Raw genomic sequence first — 19,926 nt, 5'->3', positions numbered from 1 at the left:
GATAATAAATGGTGTTGTTTTAAAGTTTTTTTTTTTTAATTTTTATTTATTTATGATAGTCACACACAGAGAGAGAGAGAGAGAGGCAGAGACATAGGCAGAGGGAGAAGCAGGCTCCATGCACTGGGAGCCCGATGTGGGATTCGATCCCGGGTCTCCAGGATCAGCGCCCTGGGCCAAAGGCAGGCGCGCTAAACAGCTGCGCCACTCAGGGATCCCTGGTGTTGTTTTAAACCACTAAGTTTTTGGTAATTTATTACAGCTGCACAGGAAACTAAAACAGAAATCTGAGTTTAAAAAACAAAAAACAAAACAAAGGACACATTTCAGACAAAATCAGGAAGTATTTTATTGTACAAAATTTACATTTGTTGTATATAGTGAAAAGCATGGCAAAACAACTTTTAATCCATTTTCTGAGATTTTCTGTGAAAAGTAAAGATTTATTTCCTAATACATTCTCAGATAATATAACTTTTGATATAGTTGTTTAACAGTTGTGTTGGTAGTAAGTGTCTTGGGACATAATATATAAAACTGAAAACAGATCAGAAAAGTGCAGGGGGAAGACCACTGCCAAAGAGTAATCTCCACGAACTCGGCATTTTCCACTGCAAGGCAGATGCTGTGGGGTCATCACACTGTAAATGAAGAACAAAATACTTTAATCCTTCAATTTTACCACCAAATCCTCTCTTAACATTTAAGCGGCATAAGACTCTCCCTTCTCTAATTTTTTGTTAGTTTTTGCTCTTTTTGGTTTTGATACTTTTAGCTACTTTTAGCTGAGTTTTACTGTAAGGAAAAACAAAGTAATAAATTTCTATGTCTCTACATTAACTGAAGATAAATTTTCTTAGGTTCCAAATCATAAAGAAATGCCAGAAAGGTCCATCAAGTAAAACCATATTTGAAAGGAATAGGGGTTAAATAATAATAATAATAATAATAATAATAATAATAATAATAATAATAATATCAGTGTTGTATGATTTGTATGAATTTGTTCCTAGCAAAAGCATGAATTAAAAAGACAATACCTATCATATCTTTATGGTACTTCTATTATGCCAGAAGCTAACTGATTTCCCTGGGTGTAATACAGAAAAGTATTTTAATTATAATACATATTCAATAGTTATAGTATTACATAAAGAGGTTTTGCTTTCCTTAAGAAAAAAAGTCCCAAATTGCAAAGAAATTTGTTTATTCGTCTAAGAAATGTCTGCTATAATTAATGCAACATGAACAATCAATACAATGAAGTACTTAAGGTTTTCCTTCTGGAAAATCAGCCTTAATGAAACAACTATAGATAACTTGTTGGTTAAATGCCTTTTCTTTTCAAAAATTTAATTAAGCTAAATTTTACATAAACTTCATTTTATATATTAACAAACTTTCACTTATTTGGTCCACTTATATAGAATATAAAATACAAGTGTATACATACATAACCAGAGAAATTAGAGGCTTAAAGTGTAAAACTTACACATGGTTTGATTATCTGAAGCCATTCATTAAGATACTCAACAAGACCTAATGCATCTGGGATATTGTCTCCTTCTGAAACAAATTTCAGCAGAACCACCACTGGGATTTCTTTAGAACAGCTACAACAAATACAGAGAATAATTAAGTATTCTGCTATTGATATAAGATGCTGATTCCATCTGTGTCTGTTTTTATAGCTAAAACAATCTGCCAGGTTTTAGGCAAGGAGAAGATGCCACATAATAACATCACTTATTTAGCCCTCTTTGCCCCAGATATATGCTATTACAGGACTAGAAGCCATGTAATGTTCACTCCGGGCATATACAAGTTTGTGTCTCACACAAGGCTGCATGAAAAACCATCCCCATTGATATATATTTTGATATATTTCCAAATCTGCTGTAGAAGATAGTGATTTTTGGAAGCACTATAGCAAAGAGACTGAAAGGAAATAACATCGTTACTAATAACCGAAAGCAGTGAAGGAAAACTGTGGAACTGAAATAAAAGGAAAAAATTTTACTATTATTTCTTACAGATTCGATCTACTGAGTGACTGATTTATTATGTGCTATAAGCACTATCTACATATTTTATAATTCAATACCTGCAACAATTTTTTTAAATTTTATTTATTCATGAGAGACACACAGAGAGAGGCAGAGACACAGGCAGAGGGAGAAGCAGGCTCCATGCAGGGAGCCCGATGTGGGACTTGATCCTGGGACTCCAGGATCACACCCTGAACTGAAGGTAGACGCTTAACCACTGAGCAACCCAGGCGTCCCAATACCAGCAACAATTCTTGAGGAAGTTAAAATTATCTCTATTTTATCAATGAATCAGTTTGGAATAATGGACAGAATGCCTGGATTCAAATTCTAGCTCTGCCACTTACCAGACATGTTGGGCAAGTTACTTAATCAGAGCTTCAGTGTGTCTCATTTGTAAAAGAGGACACAAGAGAACTTACCTCACAGGTTGCTGTGTACTGTAAAGGAGGCAGTAGAGGCAAAGTGTTTTAAAACAGTGCCCAATGGGCAGCCCGGGTAGCTCAGCGGTTTGGTGCCGCCTTCAGCCCAGGGCGTGATCCTGGGGACCTGGGACCGAGTCCCACATTCGGGCTCCCTGCATGGAACCTGCTTCTCCTTCTGCCTGTGTCTCTGTCTCCCTCTCTCTCTCTCATGAATAAATAAATAAAATCTTTAAAAGCAAACAAACAAACAAAAAAAACAAACAGTGCCCAACATGGTCAATACTACATACATGCTAGCTATTATGACGAAGTAACTGAGGTTTAAAGGATTTGAAATGTAGTTAAAATACTAAAAGTTCTGTATCTATGAAGTGGCAAGGGTGGGACTTGAACCCAGGTCTTTCTGACTCCAAAAGTCTCTTAACTGTAGGCTGTAAATGCCTCAAGCTAGTGATGAGACAGAGATAAATAAATGCAAAAAGCTTCCATTTGTCAACAAAAGCAAAAAAGACTTCTAATGCTCTAAAACCAAGAACTAGGAGAATACTGTAATGCCAAAACTTGAGAGCATGTGACTGATAGAGCTACAGAAATCCAGGTGTGCTGGCTTGCTAAGCCAGGGATTTCAGATGTGGAGACTCTGAGAGGTAGGTTTAGAAGTCTCAGATGTCAGGAGAAACCTACTACAGCACCTCAGTCTCTAAATATCAGAAACTGGTCAGGGTGCCTGGGTGGCTCAGTTGGGGAAGTATCCAACTCTTGATTTCAGTTCAGGTCATGATATCAGGGTTGTGAGATCGAGCTTCACATCCAGCTCCACGCTGAGGGTGGAATCTGCTTGGGATTCTCTCTCCCTCATCTTCTGCTCCTCTCTCACTCTTCCTCCACTTTTTTGCACAACAGGTGTACCCCTGCTTGCACACACCGTGAATGAATGAATGAATGAATCAATGAAATTGGAAGATGTTAATACTAATTACATCATCTCACTATGTAATTCTCAAATATCTTAGGGGCTCTCAAGCTTTGTATGGTAGCACTGTGAGTCATGATGACTCAGAAGATTCTAGTTTCTACACATTCATGTTGTGGTAGCCTTAGAAACATCTCCTGCCTACAGGAGGCTAGCCTCCCTGGCTGTGCCTTCATTTTCAAGTCTCTAGGTTAAAAATTGCAGGGGTATATCTTGAATTTACAGTGCTTCTACTACTAGTTTGTAATATAAAGAGTAGTGTACCAGTTTTAATGCCATTCTCTGGTCCTCTCTGTAAAAACGGAAAGTGGAAAATGGCTAATTTTATTACCTTCTGTGACATTCAAATCTAGCACATGAGATACATCCATTATTAAATTATAAATGTACTTCTATTCCAATTAAGTATAAAGAATTTCAGGTCAGCCATACCACTGCCACTACCTATTAATATTATCTTTTCTAAGTATATGTATCAGAATATATATTTGTTCTCATAATGCGAAGGCAAAATATATATAACAAAAAAATATGTAAGTGTGGCTCAGAATTCAAAGACTCAGGAAGACCCTCTAGGGCTCTTCCTTCTCTAGTTCTCTGCTGTGTTCATTCCTGGTGTCCTAGCATTCTCCAGTGATGCTGTCTGTCTTCTCAACTCAGCAAGACCACTCTGCTCAGGTTCCCTCCCCTCCCTGTGTTGTAGTCAACAAAGTATCTGCAGACAGAATGCTGGGGCAACTGTAGGACCTATGTGCCTTCTCTTAGGCATCACAACTGTGCGCTCTTGGCAATCTAATGTCTGAAAAAGTTGTTTCATTCATTTTGTCCAATTTCTAGTTGCTGATGGCAAGATGGCAAGTCTGCCATCCTTACTCTAACAAAATCCAAGCAAAAGCAAGAGACTGATTTGTAAAGAACTAAGAAGTCAGTATGAAGGAGCAGAGCTGTGAGGATACAGAGAGTAGTAAATCACTTGTGCAGAAGGGAGAAGTAAGTGAGGACACAAGGAGTGCTGTTATGAGGTGACTCTTGGAAACTGGGTTGGTTTTTGCAAGGTAGACAAGAGAAGAAAAGGACATGGAACAAGGGAAGGAAGAATGAGACAGTTTTTAGGAAACTGTGACTGCCAGTAGTTTAGCTGGAGTCCAAGGCATCAAGGAATGAGCCAGGCAAGGAAATCCTGCTGAGCCTTGTAAGGCACATTAAGAGTATGAACCAGATTCTGCACACAGCAAGTGAAAGTGCTGATGGACTTTACTCAGGGGATGCTGTGATTGGTTTTGAATTTTAATTCTAGCAACACTCAAGACAGAGCAGAGAGAGAATGGAGGTGGTAGAGGAGTCAATCAAAAGCTCTTAAGGGCAGCTGTTAAAACCTGTGCATGCCCCTCCAAAATTGAAGCCTTAAACCCCAATGCGACCATATGTGGGGATAGAATCTGTGCAGGTAATTAAGATTAAACCATGTCATAAAGCAGAGGCCCTAATCTGACAGGACTGGGGCCTTGTAAGGAGAGAAGAAAACACAGGTCTCTCTGTCATGTGAGGATATGGCCAGAAGCTAGCCATCTGCAAGCCAGGAAAAGGTCTCACCAGAAACCAACCATGTTGCTCCCTGATCTCAGATTTCTAGCCTCCAGAACTGTGAGCAAATACATGGCTGCTGCTGAAGCCACCTGATGACGGTATTTCATTATGGTGGTCCAGGCTACAAATGACATGGCCTGAATGAAGCAAGAGGAGGACTGAAGGCTGGTAGTATGCAGGGCAGGGGTGGGCAGAGTGTGATGGGGCAGCTGGGGGCTTCCAGGCGGTGGTAAAAGAATAACTGAAGTGATGTTTTATATTACAAGGAATAAGCTAGCCTCTAGGAAAAGCAGCAAAAACACGAATAGGTGACAAACTAGAAAAAAAAAAAAAGGAAAGAAATGACAATTTTAATAGGAATAGCGTAGGTTTCAGGGAAAAAGAGAAGGCTGGTATGGTACACAAGTCTGGCCAGAGACAGACAAAACAAAGTGTACTGGAAAAACAAGGTGAAATGCCTGTATGCTTTCTACTAAAGAAGTCTTAAATACTTTGGAAAGGAGCAGGGGCAAAAATAATTACAAATAAGGAACATGATCCAACTACATACTGTCTATAAGAGACTTGCTTTGAATATAAGGACACACACAGTTTGAAAGTGAGAATATGGAAAAAGATATTCCATATAAATACTAACCAAGGGAGCAAGGTGGCTAATACAAATATTGGAGAAAATAGACTTCAAGTCAAATACTGTTATAAAAGACTAAGAAAGCTACTATATATCGATAAAAGGGCCACTTCATCAAGAAGATGCAACTAATAAAAAGACGTATTCACAAGATAAGAGCCCCAAAATATATGAAGCAAACACTGACAGAATTGAAGGGAGAACTAGACACAGTGTTATAATAATAGCTGGAGACTTCAATAGCCTGCATTCAAATAACTGATGGAATAAACAGATTGAGAAAAATAAAAAAAATAGAAGACTTACACAACCTTCTACACCAGTTAGACCTAACAGATATATACAGAACACTCCACTCAACAAAAGCAGAATACATATTTTTCTCAAGTGCACAGGGAACATTCTCGAGGACAGACCTTTGGTAGGGTACCAAAGAAGCCCTGATAAATGAAAAAGGTTAAAATCATACAAAGTGTCTTTTTCAATCACAAAAGAATGATACTAGAAATCAACAATGGAAGGAAAACTGGAAAATTCACAAAAATGTGGAAATTAACACAATTTCAGACAACTAATGGGTCAAAGAAGATAATCACAAGGGAAATCAGAAAATATTAGGGGTGAATAAAAATGAAAATACAACATGCTAAACTTAAGACATGTAGCTAAAGCAGTGTAAGAGGGAAAGTCACAGCTGCAAATGCATATTTTAAAACAGAAGAAATTTTACAGATTAATAACCTAAGTTTACATCTTAGGAACTACAAAATAAAGACAAACTAAATCTGGAGTTAGTAGAAAACAGGAAATAATGAAGATTAAAGGTGAGATAAATCAAACAGAAGAGAAAAACAATAGAGAAAAATCAATAAAACTAAAAGTTGGTTATTTGAAAAGATCAACAAAATTGACTAAGAATAAAAAAAGACTTGGGATGCCTGGGTGGCTCAGCGGTTGAGCGTCTGCCTTTGGCTCAGGGCGTGATCCCAGGTCTGAGGATCGAGTCCCACATTGGGCTCCCTGTGGGGAGCCTGCTTCTCTCTCTGCCTATGTCTCTGCCTCTCTATTTCATGAATAAATATATAAATCTTAAAAAAAAAGACTCAAATTACTAAAATAAGAAATGAGGGTTAGGACATTAGTATGCATTTTGCAGAAATAAATAGGAGTTATTTAATAAGTACAGACTGTTTAGAACAATAACAAAGTTATGAAAATAGTTGGTGATGGATAGACAACACCATGAATTCATTAATGCCACATAACTGTACACTTAAAAATGGGTACATTAATGTTTTGCATATTTTACCACAATTTAAAAAAAATAAGATTGATTGTAGAGGTTGCATAGAGGAAGTATTAGGATCCTTAACATGCCACATGTTACAAAGCATTAAATGTTTTCTTAGGAATGAATTTTCCTAAAAATAAATTTCAGTTTTTCCCCTGAATACAGGACGTATTTTATAAATATATTCTCAAAGTTGTAATATGAATCTAACACTCTCCTACTTACCTTTTTTTTTTTTTTTTTTTTTTTTAAAATTAAAGTAGGCTCCATGCCCAACATGGTGCTTGAACTCATAACCCTGAGATCAAGAATTTCATACTTTTCTGACTGAGCCAGCCAGGTACACCTCTTAACCTCTATTTTTAATTTTTTAAAAATATTTTTATTTATTAGAGAGAGAGAATGAGAGGTAGGTAGGGGCAGAGGGGGAGAGAGAGAGAGAAAAAAAAGTAGACTTCCTGTTGAGAAGCCCAATATGGGGCTCAATCCCAGAACTCAGAGATCATGACTCCAGCCAAATGCAGATGCTTAACCTACTGAGCCACCTAGGTGCCCCTTACTTTTATTTTTTTTACTTTTATTTTTATATAAGGAACAAATGAACAAATAGATGAACAAACTCACCCTTCATCATAGAGTGTTTTTGTGATACCTCCTCCAGGAATACGAATACAAAACTCAGAATCATCTATTTCAGGAATGCATGGGCTTTTTTCCATTTCTTCCCAATTAAGGCTCTGTATTCTATTTTGAACACTTTTTTGCACAATGGGTGTAAGTAGGTATCTGAAGGGAGTGCTAGAAACAATCATATAGTTAATTTTCTAAAAACCCATAATAAATGTGAACATTAAGGCAAGTATCAGTTTTTTTTTTTTTTTAAGCAAATGTTTGTTCTTTCTGTATTCTGTTACTAAAACAAAGCACAAGATTCAGCAGCCTATGGAAGAATAACGTAAAAATATTGCTCTGGTTTGCTATTTACATACTTAGGAGAGAGTATAGAGACACAGGCCGACTTAAACTAAGGCAAGGTTACGAAGATAACCTATTTCCCACAGCCATGTGCCCTTCTGGCCCTGAGGCCTTTTGTGAGATTGCTAGACATGTTATACCTACTGTGAGATTACTAAGAATTATCTCCAATTTTGAAAGGTTAGTCTTGGCTAAATGTTTTTTTCATCAGGATTTTTTATAGGTGCACAAATGATGATGAAAATAGTTTATATTTTTAATTCTTGGATGCCTTGCCTTCTGTTTAGGAATTCAGTCTGACATGCCTGGGAGTTATACTTAAAGGCAATTGGACTTCTGCGATGGCTAAATAAATAGAAATGTGAATTCAGTCTTCCAAAAAATTATCATCCAGTGAATCTTAGGTATCCTCTCTCTCTTCATCAGCTGAGCTCTGTGATGTTGCTATACACAATATCAAAGAATCAAAGCACAGTTCCAGAATCATCACTATCTTTACACCAAAGACTTCCTTGTGCCCCAAACATAGGACTACCTAACCACACTCTCTCCAATCTCTTGACTTTCTTTTATTTCTTTCTAAATTCCAGAAAGGGTAGGTAAAGATATACATGGCTTTTAAAACTTATTTTAGCTTTTTAAATAGAGATAATACCATAATACCGTGTAAATCATAACATGATTTACCGTGTAAATCATAACATTTTTTAAAGGTAAAAAACACATACCTGCGAAGTTGTAGATCATTACGGTGATATGAATGGCTGCTTGAAAGAACAATAACTTTGGCACAGTTACTACTTTTCACCCAGGAAAGCAGTTTCTCACAGAATGGCTTTGATTTATACTTTGTATATCAATGAAAGAATAAAAAGAAAGTCTAAAAGTTAGATCTTAGCATATAATAAGAGTATTCTATAAAATACTTTATTGACCTTTTGTGATGATAAAAAATCCATATATATAAAATTCTAATTACTTTTAGATCCACTTCCTATCCTTAAAATGAAGCTAAGGGATGAAGAGCAATGAGTTTTTTATTGTATCTTTACAATTCAGAAATAAATAATGAGAAATCAGATTTCAAAAAAATTTCTATTTTGACTGACAAAATTTCCCAGTTCTCTACTTAAAGTAATCTACCATTACTTAAAAACTATCAAATGGACATCTATGAGATGTTCTTGCTAGAAATTTCTGACCTGAAAGATGACCGGGAAATAATTAGGTGAACCTAGGATGCCAAACATCTGACTTTCATTCTCAAAGGAGTCAATATTGAGCAGAACAGAAAGAGGAGTCCACTTCTATCTCAACAGTTATCAACTAAAAAGATATTACAGCCAAATGTAACGCGTGAAACTTGACTGGATCCAGAACTGAGGACTATTTTAGGGAAAACTGGGGAAATTTGAATGTCATGACACTACTGAATAATTCATTAAATGCTGATTTGCTTAATGTGGCGGTCGTGAAGGAGAATGCCCTTATTCTTGAAAGATGCATGCTGAAGTATTTACGGGTAAAATATCATTACATCAGTAGACTGCTTTTGGGTTGTCTGGCAGAAGGAAATTGTGTGTAAACAAATGCAAATAGAGCAGATCAAGCAGGAACGGCAAGATGTTAACAGCTGGTTAATCTGAGAAGTGGGTTATGAAATTTGGGGAAGAAAAACTCTCTTTATGGAAACTCTTCACAGACTGTTAAAACAAGGAAGGTGGTATAGTATGACTAAGAGAGGCAGGCTCTAAACCAAGCTGCCTGGTCTGGAATGCTAGCTCTACCTCCCACAGACCATATGTCTCAAGAAATTGTTTAACCTCTCTGTTTCAGTTTTCCTCATTTGTAAAATGAGGATAATATCAGTACCTACTTCATCAGATTGTTGACAACGTAGAGTACTTTATATACATATACTTATACATATATAAAAGTACTGGTGCAAAGAATCCATGTTCAATAAATGTTTGCTATTTTGAAATCACTATTTCTACCTTACCAAAAATTTCATTGAGACATGTTTATCTTAATTCGTTTTTTTTTTTTTTTTGTCTATCTTAATTCTTGAACTCACTCACCCTGGTATTAAGAGAACAGAAAAAGCCACATGCATGGCATAATGTAAAAATATTAGCAATTCTCCTGCAAAATTTTGGGTATTTGTTCCCTTAATAGTACAATGGATAAATTCCCTTAATAGTACAATGGATAAATTATGGTTTCCCTTAATAGTACAATGGATAAATTATGGTTTATTTATACAAGAGAATCCCACAGAGGTGAGAATGAACGAACTACCTCTCCTTGGAACAACATGGACGGACCTCACAAATAGATGCTGAGAAAAGGAAGCTAGACATAAGTATATATCATAAGATTCCATTACATAATATAATAACTAGGATGGGGCATGAGGGAGAGCCTATGGAATGTCGACATATTTCTGACCTCCTGAACAGATGGTACTGAATCCACTTTACCAATATTTACCAAATGCTTCTCTACATGCTAGGCACTCTTCTAGAAGTTGGGGATATAAGAATGAATGACACATTGTTACTTCTCTCAGAAAACTTACTTTATATTAGAGGTAGATGATAAACACATATATGATATGCCAAGTAGTGATGAGTTGCGTAGAAAGCCACCCCAGGATAATACAATAGAAAGAGTGGCCAAGAAGGCCTTTCTTCAAGTAACATTTAAGCAAGGACTGAGGGAAGCAAGCCATTTAGGTATCTAGGGGAAAAGTATTCCAGGCAAAAACAATAATGTAAAGACTCTGAGACAGGAATGAGCTTAATCTGTTGGAACAACACAGGGAGGCCAGTGTGGCTGAAGCAGGCAAGTGAAAGAGCAAAACACAGAGCACACAGGAATGGCTCTAAGTTAGATTAGGTGTAGAGCAGCTGCCCAAGAGAGCGCTCTGTGATGACGAAGTGCCTTGATGGCAGCTGTCTGCCACTACGGAGAACTTCAAATGTGGCTAGTACAAAGGAGGAAGTGGATTTTTAATTTTATTTACTTTTAGTTTATGAATCAAACTTAAGGAGTGTCATGTGGCTAGTGGATACCATACCAGGACAGAGGAAGAACCAGGATAAGCCAAGGTAAGGGCTGTGAGTTCACTGGGAATAAAACAGGAAGCCACCAGAGGGTTTGATTTAGGTTTAAAGGATCACTGGTAGTGTTATTTGCAAAGAGACTATTAAATGTTTGTAGGAGTGGGTGGAACCACAGCAGAATCAGGAGCATTGAGAGAAGGCAGGGGTTTGAAAAAGCATGGTAGCAGCAGAAGAGGAAAGAAGATATTTTCAGAATTTATTCTGACAAATACATGGTTTAAATGTACATGCCACTGGTTGAAATGTAATACAAATGTAACAAAAACAGAAAATATTCCTATGATAAAATGTTTTCACCAATGCTACCTGATGGGAATATATAATACCCAAGCTATAATATAATCATATTAATCAATTAATCATATAATATAATCATATAATCCCAATTCCTTTCAATATAATCATGAAATAACAGTAACAGCTCTGAATTTTATAAGATTTTTTTGATCAACTTAAAAAGACAAATATAATACACTAACCTTAATAAAAATGGACCTTAACTGAAGAGCCACGAGCTTCTTTGAAGGCAATGAATATACTACAAAGACAAAATAATAATAATAATAAAATAGTTAAAATGATGGTTATACAAGTGAAATTACTAATATAAAAACTTAAACTGAATTGTAAAAACTTTTATACCTAATATTTTCAATAATTAAATATAGAACATATGAACTATATCATTCAGTTTATTTAAATGTTTTATTTAAACATTTTAGAAGTACCTTAAAATGCACCTGTGGGCTTTATTCTATGGAACAGATTCATTTCTGATAAGTTAACAGTTTATTTTCTTTCTTTTTTTTTTAATTTTTATTTTTATTTATTTATGATAGAGAGAGAGAGGCAGAGACACAGGCAGAGGGAGAAGCAGGCTCCATGCACCGGGAGCCCGACATGGGATTCGATCCCGGGTCTCCAGGATCGTGCCCTGGGCCAAAGGCAGGCGCCAAACCGCTGCGCCACCCAGGGATCCCTATTTTATTTCTTTTTAGAGGTGGAGGGCAGAGGGAGAGAGAATCTTAAGTAGGCTCCATGCCCAGTGAGGAGCCCAATGCAGGGTTCGACCTCACAACCTGAGATCATGACCTGAGCTGAAATCAAGAGCTGGACATTTAACAGATTGAACCACACAAGCGCCCCTGACAAGTTAACTGTTAAGAAAATACCAAAAATTATTTTTCTTCTTATAGGTCTTGTTAATTTATATATTTTAGAGATTTTATTTATTCATAAGAGACAGAGAGAGAGAGACAGAGAGACAGAGAGAGAAGCAGGCTCCATGCAGGGAGCCCAATGTGAGACTCGATCCTGGGACTCCAGGATCATGCCCTGGGCCAAAAGCAGGTGCTCAACCACTGAGCAACCCTGGTGTCCCCAAGTTACAAGTCTTCTGGTAAGTGTCTTGTTGGACCTTGTTGGACCTGTGTGTGGTGTGATTGGGGGTATCCAGCATCAAGTCTAGTGACTACCAGGTATGTTCAGAACAAAGGCAAGAGCAGAATGTTTAGGAATTAGGGAAAAGAGCACAAATTTAGGGGGAAGGGACTAAGATGTGGGCCACTCAGGCCTGTAATCTATTTCTGACAAATATACCCAATGCAATTGTATAGTCCTAGTAGGAAGAGGATGTATCCATATGGAGTGAGCAAAATATAAGATACACCGCCTCCTATAATGGCAACACTCATGTTCTCCACAGTGTATCATGCAAATCTTTTTTTGTTATTAAGATCCTGCTTCCCATTGCTTTTCTGGTATGATACAATATGAAAGCAACATCCTCTTTCACATATTCTGGTGGAAAATATTTAGCTTTCATCTAATCAAGCCTTTAGATCTAAGTACTATTACAGAAAATACAGAGACTAGAAGACGAAGCCAGCTGACACTGCAAATTATCAGACAAATGCAGCAGGTGAGATGTTCTATAGGACAATGGGTTCAGTTTTTTCCTCAATAAACAAGTTTCACGAAAAAGAGGGCAGAAAAAGAGACTGTTCTAGAGTTAAAGAAATTTCAGAGGCACAATAATCAGATGGATTACTGTGGGTCTTGGTTTAGACTAACTTTAAAGAACATTTTGGGGAAACTCTAACAATTTGATTATGATACGGTAGAGTAAAAGACATTAAGAAATTGATAATTTTGTTAAATGTGATGGTATTTAGCTATTTAAGAAAATGTTTCTAAAAGATGCATACGTGGGGGCACCTGGGTGGCTCAGTCGGTTAGGCATCTGCCTTTGGCTCAGATTATGATTTCGGGATCCTGGGACTGGGCCCCATATCGGGCTCCCTGCTCAGCAGGACCCTCCTTCTCCCTCTCCCTCTGCTACTACCCCTGCTTGTGTGCTCTCTCTCTCTCTCTCTCTGTCTCTGTAAAATAAATAAATAAAAAATCTTAAAAAAAAAAGATGCATACTTGAAGGTAGAAAGTCACAATGTCTACCATTTATTTTTTTGTTTTTTTAAAATTTTATTTATTTTTTGAGAGAGAGTACAGAGAGACACATGAGTGGTGAGGAGGGGCAAAGGGAGAAGGAGAAGCAGGCTCCCCACTAAGCAGAGAGCCTGATACAGGGTGCAATCCCAGGACCCTGAGATCACGACCTGAGCCAAAGACAGATGCTTAATTAACTAAGCCACCCAGGCACCCCTACAATTTATTTTAAAATACCTCATTTTAAAAATAAAGTGGATTAAAGGACTATACCCAACTGACTTGCTGCAAGTTTGTGTCAAAGAAAAATGTAGTAGTCTTCTACTAGAGTGAAAGTGCAGTAGCAGGGCGGTGTGGTACTTAAGAGGCAGATCACAGGGGTCAGAGCCTTGATCAGAAACTTAGTTACACCAATTATTAACTTCTCTCTGCAATGGTTTCCTCATCAATAAAACTACCCATTGAATAGTTACAAAGATTAAATGAATACATTTAAATGCACAGTGTTCAGCTCATAGGAAATAATAAATGATAGTTGTTATCATTAGTGGAAAGTATATAAATTCTAGTTCTATCATTTACAGTCCTTTATCCTTTAATGCAATAACTGAAATTCAGTCTTGTGTTAACAAAGCCATCTTTCCTGCAGGAATTTTAATATTAAGGCTATTTTTTAAAAGTTTATTTCATTATTACAAGCTAGTGGTGCCATTAATAAGATGAACAACAACAAAAAAAGCTTCTTCATTTGTCTTTTAGCCCCATCAATGGTCTTCCATGCTACTCCTTAAAGGTGGCTTCCACCTTAAAATGTAAACAGAAAATTGGGAATCCCTGGGTGGCTCAGCAGTTTAGCACTTGCCTTCAGCGCGGGGCATGATCCTGGAGTCCTGGGATCAAGTCCCATATCAGGCTCCCTGCATGGAGCTTGCTTCTCCCTCTGCCTGTGTCTCTGCCTCTCTCTCTCTCTCTCTCTCTCTCTGTGTCTCTCATGAATAAATAAAATCTTAAAAAAAAAAAAAAAAGTAAACAGAAAATTGAACAATCAACGGAGCAGCTTGCCATCAAACAAAGCAAGTGGATACTCCTATGCTTCATGATCAATAGCTTTCCCTTATTAGCTTGGAGTAGTACCAAATTATAAACACAGTGATCAGTGCAATGTCAATTATGTTTCCCAATTAATCAAGCTTGATAGTCCAATGAGGAATTATATGGAGATTTATGATATGGGAAAAGCCTACACCTACTAACAGTATTAGGGAACTCAATCTCTCTGGGCCTTATTGATATTATATTATCATAGATTCTACAGTATGAGACGATGACTATGAGGCTTAGGTAAGGACATGTTAAACCTAAAGGGCTGAACCCAGTAGAACTCTTTACTCCTTTCCCTTATATTAGTGATGCTTATACTTGCCAGAAATTAAAACTGAGGATTAAAAAAGAACCCTTATTAAAAAAAAAAAAAAAAGGAAACCTCAAATTCTAGTTAAAGAAGTACAGTCATCATAGGAGTTGCCATTTAGAAAAGGCTAAGAACTAAAATCAGGATGTAGGAGACTCGGACAACATGATTCTGCACAAAGCTGGCACTAAGTATGTGTCTGCTATAAAATAGTATCTGTAGAATCTATTTCTAATTTAAAATTCTTCCTTATAACAAAATAAAACAGACTTAAGTCTTAATTACCTTCAGCGTTTATACAGAGTTCTGTTGAATTTTCTTCTGCAGTTGCATATGGATTGTTTCCAACCATTGGCACAAGACAATCGGTATAGAAGTAACCAATCTTACGCATATTTAGTGTAGAAATAATCAAATCTATTGCAAGCTGGCCAACATTTCCAACAGATACTGCAGGCTGAAATAATAAAAAAAAATATGCTCATTAAGTCATCAAAATTAGCAGCACTTTTAAAAGTTTAGACAGAAGACAATAATCATAGGACTACTTTTAATGGTTATACTCAGGTACGTCCTAGCTGGATAGAAACTCTTTCCTTCGTTGCAACAGAGGTCTCCGCAGGGGCTTCTTCTACTTTTGAGACTACTGATTCAACACTTATTGAACACCTACTACATGTCAATCATTGCTCTAGACACTAGGAATGCAGTAAGAAAAACTGACAAAAGGTCCTCCCTTGTGGAGCTTCCATTCTGGTGAGGGAGTAGTTTAATATAATAAAATACAGGCATGCCTCACTTTATTGCACTTCACAGATAATTTTTTGTTTATTTGTTTTACAAATTGAAGGTTTGTGGCAACCCTGCCTCAAGGAAGTCTATAAGCACCATTTTTCTTTCTTTTTTTTTTTTTTTTTTTAATTTTTTATTTATTTATGATAGTCACAGAGAGAGAGAGAGAGAGAGAGGCAGAGACACAGGCAGAGGGAGAAGCAGGCTCCATGCACCGGGAGCCTGATGTGGGATTCGATCCCGGGTCTCCAGGATCGCGCCCTGGGCCAAAGGCAGGCGCCAAACCGCTGCGCCACCCAGGGATCCCTAAGCACCATTTTTCTAATAGCATTTGCTCACTTTGTGTCTGTTACATTTTGGTAAATCTCTCAGTATTTCCAACTTTTTCATAAATATTATATTTGTTATCATTTGACCTGCAATCAGTGATTAGGACTCACTGAAAGCTCAGATGATGGCCAGTATTGTTTATCAATAAAGTATCTTGGGGCAGCCTGGGTGGCTCAGAGGTTTAGCGCTGCCTTCAGCCCAGGGCGTGATCCTGGAGACCCAGGATCGAGTCCCACATCAGGCTCCCTGCATGGAGCCTGCTTCTCCCTCTGCCTGTGTCTCTGCCTCTGTCTCTCTCTGTGTCTCTCATGAATAAATAAGTAAAATATTAAAAAAAAATAAAGTATCTTAAAATTAAGGTACGTACACTGTCTTTTTAGACATAATGCTATAGCAAACTTAATAGATTACAGTATAAACATAACTTTCACATACACTGGGAAACCAAAAAATCCATCTGACTTGCTTTATTGTGATATTCACTTTATTGCTGTGGTTTGGAACCAAACCCTCAAAATCTTCGAGGTATGCCTGCATATAGTGCTAAGCGCTATGGAGAAAAATTAAGAGTGTGTATATGGATGTGGCTGGTTGCAATTTTAAAGAGGGTGATCAAGGGATCCCTGGGTGGCTCAGTGGTTTAGTGCCTGCCTTCGGCCCAAGGCGTGATCCTGGAGTCCCAGGGTCGGGTCCCACATGGGTCTCCCTGCATGGAGCCTGCTTCTCCCTCTGCCTGTGTCTCTGCCTCTCTCTCTCTCTGTCTCTCATGAATAAATTAAAAAAAAATTTTTTTTTTAATAAAAATAAAATAAAAAGGGTGATCAAGAAAAGAATTACTTTGTGTGGCGGTCTTCCTTATGTCTTTCAGGTCTGTAATTAACTGGTCACCCAAAGACATACAAAGAAAAGAACACTGCAAGCACTGGAAAACAAGTATAAAGGCCTCTTGGGTCATCTTTCCACTTGCTTTGTTAGTGCCTAAAGGTTAGAGTCTGCTTCTTTTCACATTAAACACACACACACATATTTATCCCCATGACTTCAAAGAGTCCAACTGCTAAATCTCTACCTATACCTCAAAACATTTATCTGAACTTCAGATCCTAATGGATATCTCCATATGGTCATATCACAGGCAATGCATATTCAACATGTACAAAACTAAACTTCTGCCTAAACTTGTCCTGTTTTGTATTTTAGAAAAGAGCAACAATTATTCATCTAATACTTAACCCTAGAAACTTCTTCCTTTCCTCTTAACAACTGTATCTCATATATGTCCAATTTTCATTGATTCTATTTCCATAGTATCTCTTTAATGTAGCTCTTCCTTTGCATTCTTCTAGCAATTGCTTTTTTTCTCCCCTTCACCTTATTTTTCTGGATCCTTCAGGGTGGTCCACTTCTCCTTGATCTCATCTATTAATCTCGTGCTTATCTCCTGTAATTCTCTCTCCCCTTCTCAAGGATTTTGCTACTTTATTTGGACCCTCACCTCCCTACATCATCCACCTTTTCCTCACTACTGGATTCTTCCCATCAGCATATACACATGCTATAACCTTCCCTTCTAAAATACCCTTAAAATACCCTTCCTTTTTTTAGCTCCTTCACTCTGCTGTACTCTCCCTTGATCCCACATACTCCCCTAGCTACCACCTCCTTGTTTCTCCGTAGCCAAAATTCCCCAGTTGTCCACTAAAATATAAGAACTTTATCTCTGAATTGATGAACAAATATATACATATACATGTCTCTATCTCTTCTTCCATTTACTCAAACCACACCAATATGGCTTCCCTCCCTTCACCCCTAACTATTGGTAACTGTCAAGGTTACCACCAATGATCTTTTGGACATTACTTTTCCCTACGGATCTTTTTCTGCTTTTTCTTCTGCCAGTTATCTCCTATAAGGATATCTTTCCATCTTATTAGAAAATATTAATAAATATTTTTCAGGGAGATACTTTGAAATTATATAAAATGTCCTCCTTCAGTATATTAACACAGACTAATTTTAGCAACTCGTTGATATTTCTTGCATGCATCATTAAGGTAAGAATTGCCCAAAAGTGTTACCATCATTTAAAAATTTGAGATATGGGATGCCTGGGTGGCTCAGTGGTTTAGCGCCTGCCTTTGGCCCAGGGCGTGAGCCTGGAGTCCCGGGATCGAGTCCCACATTGGGCTCCCTGCATGGAGCCTGCTTCTCCCTCTGCCTGTGTCTCAGCCTCTCTCTCTCTCTGTCTCTCATGAATAAATAAATAAAATCTTTAAAAAAAATTGAGATATAAGGGACATATGATATTGTATCAGTCTTAGCTATATAATTTGATACATATGTATCTATGTATATACTGTGAAATGATTACCACAATAAGCTTACTTTAATATCAATCAACCACATAGTCATAAATAACTCTCATAATGAGAACTTTTAAGATTTCTTCTCTTAGGGTGCCTGGGTGGCTCAGTTAGTGAAGCCTCTGCCTTAGGCTCAGGTCATTATCCAAGAGTCCTGGGATGGAGGCAGCCTACAGCTCCCTGCTCAGCGGGGAGTCTGCGTCACCCTCTCTCTTTCCCCACCCTCCTCCTGCTTGTGCTCTCTAGCTCTCTCATAAATGAATGAAATCTTCAAAAAATCTACTCTCTCAGCATGTTTCAAATATACTATGCAATACTTTGTATTATAGTCACTGCACCGTACGAGACATCCTTAGGACCTCTTTATAACTGGAGGTTTGTACCTTTTGACTGCCTTCATCTATCTCACTCAAGCAACTCTCATCCTCACCTGCCTCTGGCTACCGCCAACCCCTTCTCTGTGTCTTTATCTGAGGATTTTTTTCACCCCAGGCCCCGAGATTCCACATTTAAAGCTTTAACAGGTCTTTGCGTCCTTCCCCTCCCAGTAAGTCCTAGGATTCTTCTGTGTCCTTTCCAAAGTGCTGTCCTAGGGCAGCCCAGGTGGCCCAGCGGTTTAGCGCCACCTTCAGCCCAGGGCGTGATCCTGGAGACCCGGGATCGAGTCCGGCGTCGGGCTCCCTGCATGGAGCCTGCTTCTCCCTCTGCCTGTGTGTGTGTCTCATGAATCAACAGGTGAAGTCTTCAAAAAAAAAAAAAAAAAAAAAAAACAACAAAAAACCCAAAACCAAGCAGGAGTTAGTGACTGGCCAACATTGCTTTTATTACCTTATGCGTAGGTTTTTGGTTAACGACCAAATAACGAATGACTTAAAGTCTCGCCAGCTTAAGAATGGCTCTGATTTTAGCTAAAAAAAGATTTTCGAGGATACAATGAAAAGAAAATGGCCCGCACGACCTGCGTCGCACGTTACCCGAAACCAGCAAACACGCTCCGTGTGACAGCGAAGACCAGAGTCCAGTCTCGGAGACGCCCGGGGACGGCGGCCGCCGAGTAACCAGAGCGCCGCCCCCGGCGACCACCCTCCTCCGCGCGGGCCGCAAACCCGAAACCCGCAGGTGCCGGCGGCGTCCCGCGTCCCGGGACCGGAGAACTAGCCCCACCCACGGCGCCGGCGGCCCCCAGGCGCCCCCCACGGCCGGCGCCCCGGAGCTCGCGGAACGGGGACTCACCATGAGAAGGGTGTGGCCCGCGAGGTCGGGGACCGAGTCTCCGCAGGGGACAAACATGGTGGCACAGAGGGCGGGAGGACAGGCAAGGCCGAGCGCGGGCCCAGGAGGCCGGGGGCGGGGGCGGACCCGCGAGCGCCGCGCCAGGTCTGGCAGCGCGGTCCCCAGCGCGGGGGGCGGGGCCACGGGGCGGGGGGCGGGGCCACGGGGCGGGGGCGGGGCCCGGGCCGCCGCTCGGCGTGGGGTCCTGCGGGGCCAGTCCAGCTCCGCGCCGGTCCGCGGTGCGCGAAGGGC

The 19,926-nt window shown here is 38.9% G+C and overlaps 1 protein-coding gene across 2 annotated transcripts; it reads right to left on the bottom strand.

Annotated features, from left to right (window-relative positions):
• Positions 1-324: 324 nt before the first annotated feature.
• PSMG2 (proteasome assembly chaperone 2) lies at positions 325-19,798 on the bottom strand. Of its 2 annotated transcripts, none has more exons than XM_038543924.1 (7): positions 19,636-19,798; positions 15,200-15,371; positions 11,538-11,596; positions 8,659-8,777; positions 7,580-7,753; positions 1,493-1,613; positions 325-641 (listed from the first exon to the last, which is right to left on the bottom strand). In XM_038543924.1, the coding sequence occupies exons 1-7, from the start codon at positions 19,690-19,692 to the stop codon at positions 549-551; spliced, it is 795 nt and encodes a 264-aa protein (XP_038399852.1). In that variant the 5' UTR covers positions 19,693-19,798; the 3' UTR covers positions 325-548. The 2 variants fall into 2 exon arrangements, with proteins under 2 accessions (XP_038399852.1, XP_038399853.1); XM_038543925.1 differs by lacking the exon at positions 19,636-19,798 and adding an exon at positions 19,231-19,487.
• Between the last annotated feature and the right edge of the window lie 128 nt (positions 19,799-19,926).

This window comes from Canis lupus, chromosome 7 (assembly GCF_011100685.1).
Source record: "Canis lupus familiaris isolate Mischka breed German Shepherd chromosome 7, alternate assembly UU_Cfam_GSD_1.0, whole genome shotgun sequence".
In the NCBI taxonomy this organism is placed as follows: Eukaryota; Metazoa; Chordata; class Mammalia; order Carnivora; family Canidae; genus Canis; species Canis lupus.
The sequence above is the reverse complement of the archived record's forward strand: the minus strand, read 5'-3'. Positions and strand labels throughout refer to the sequence as shown.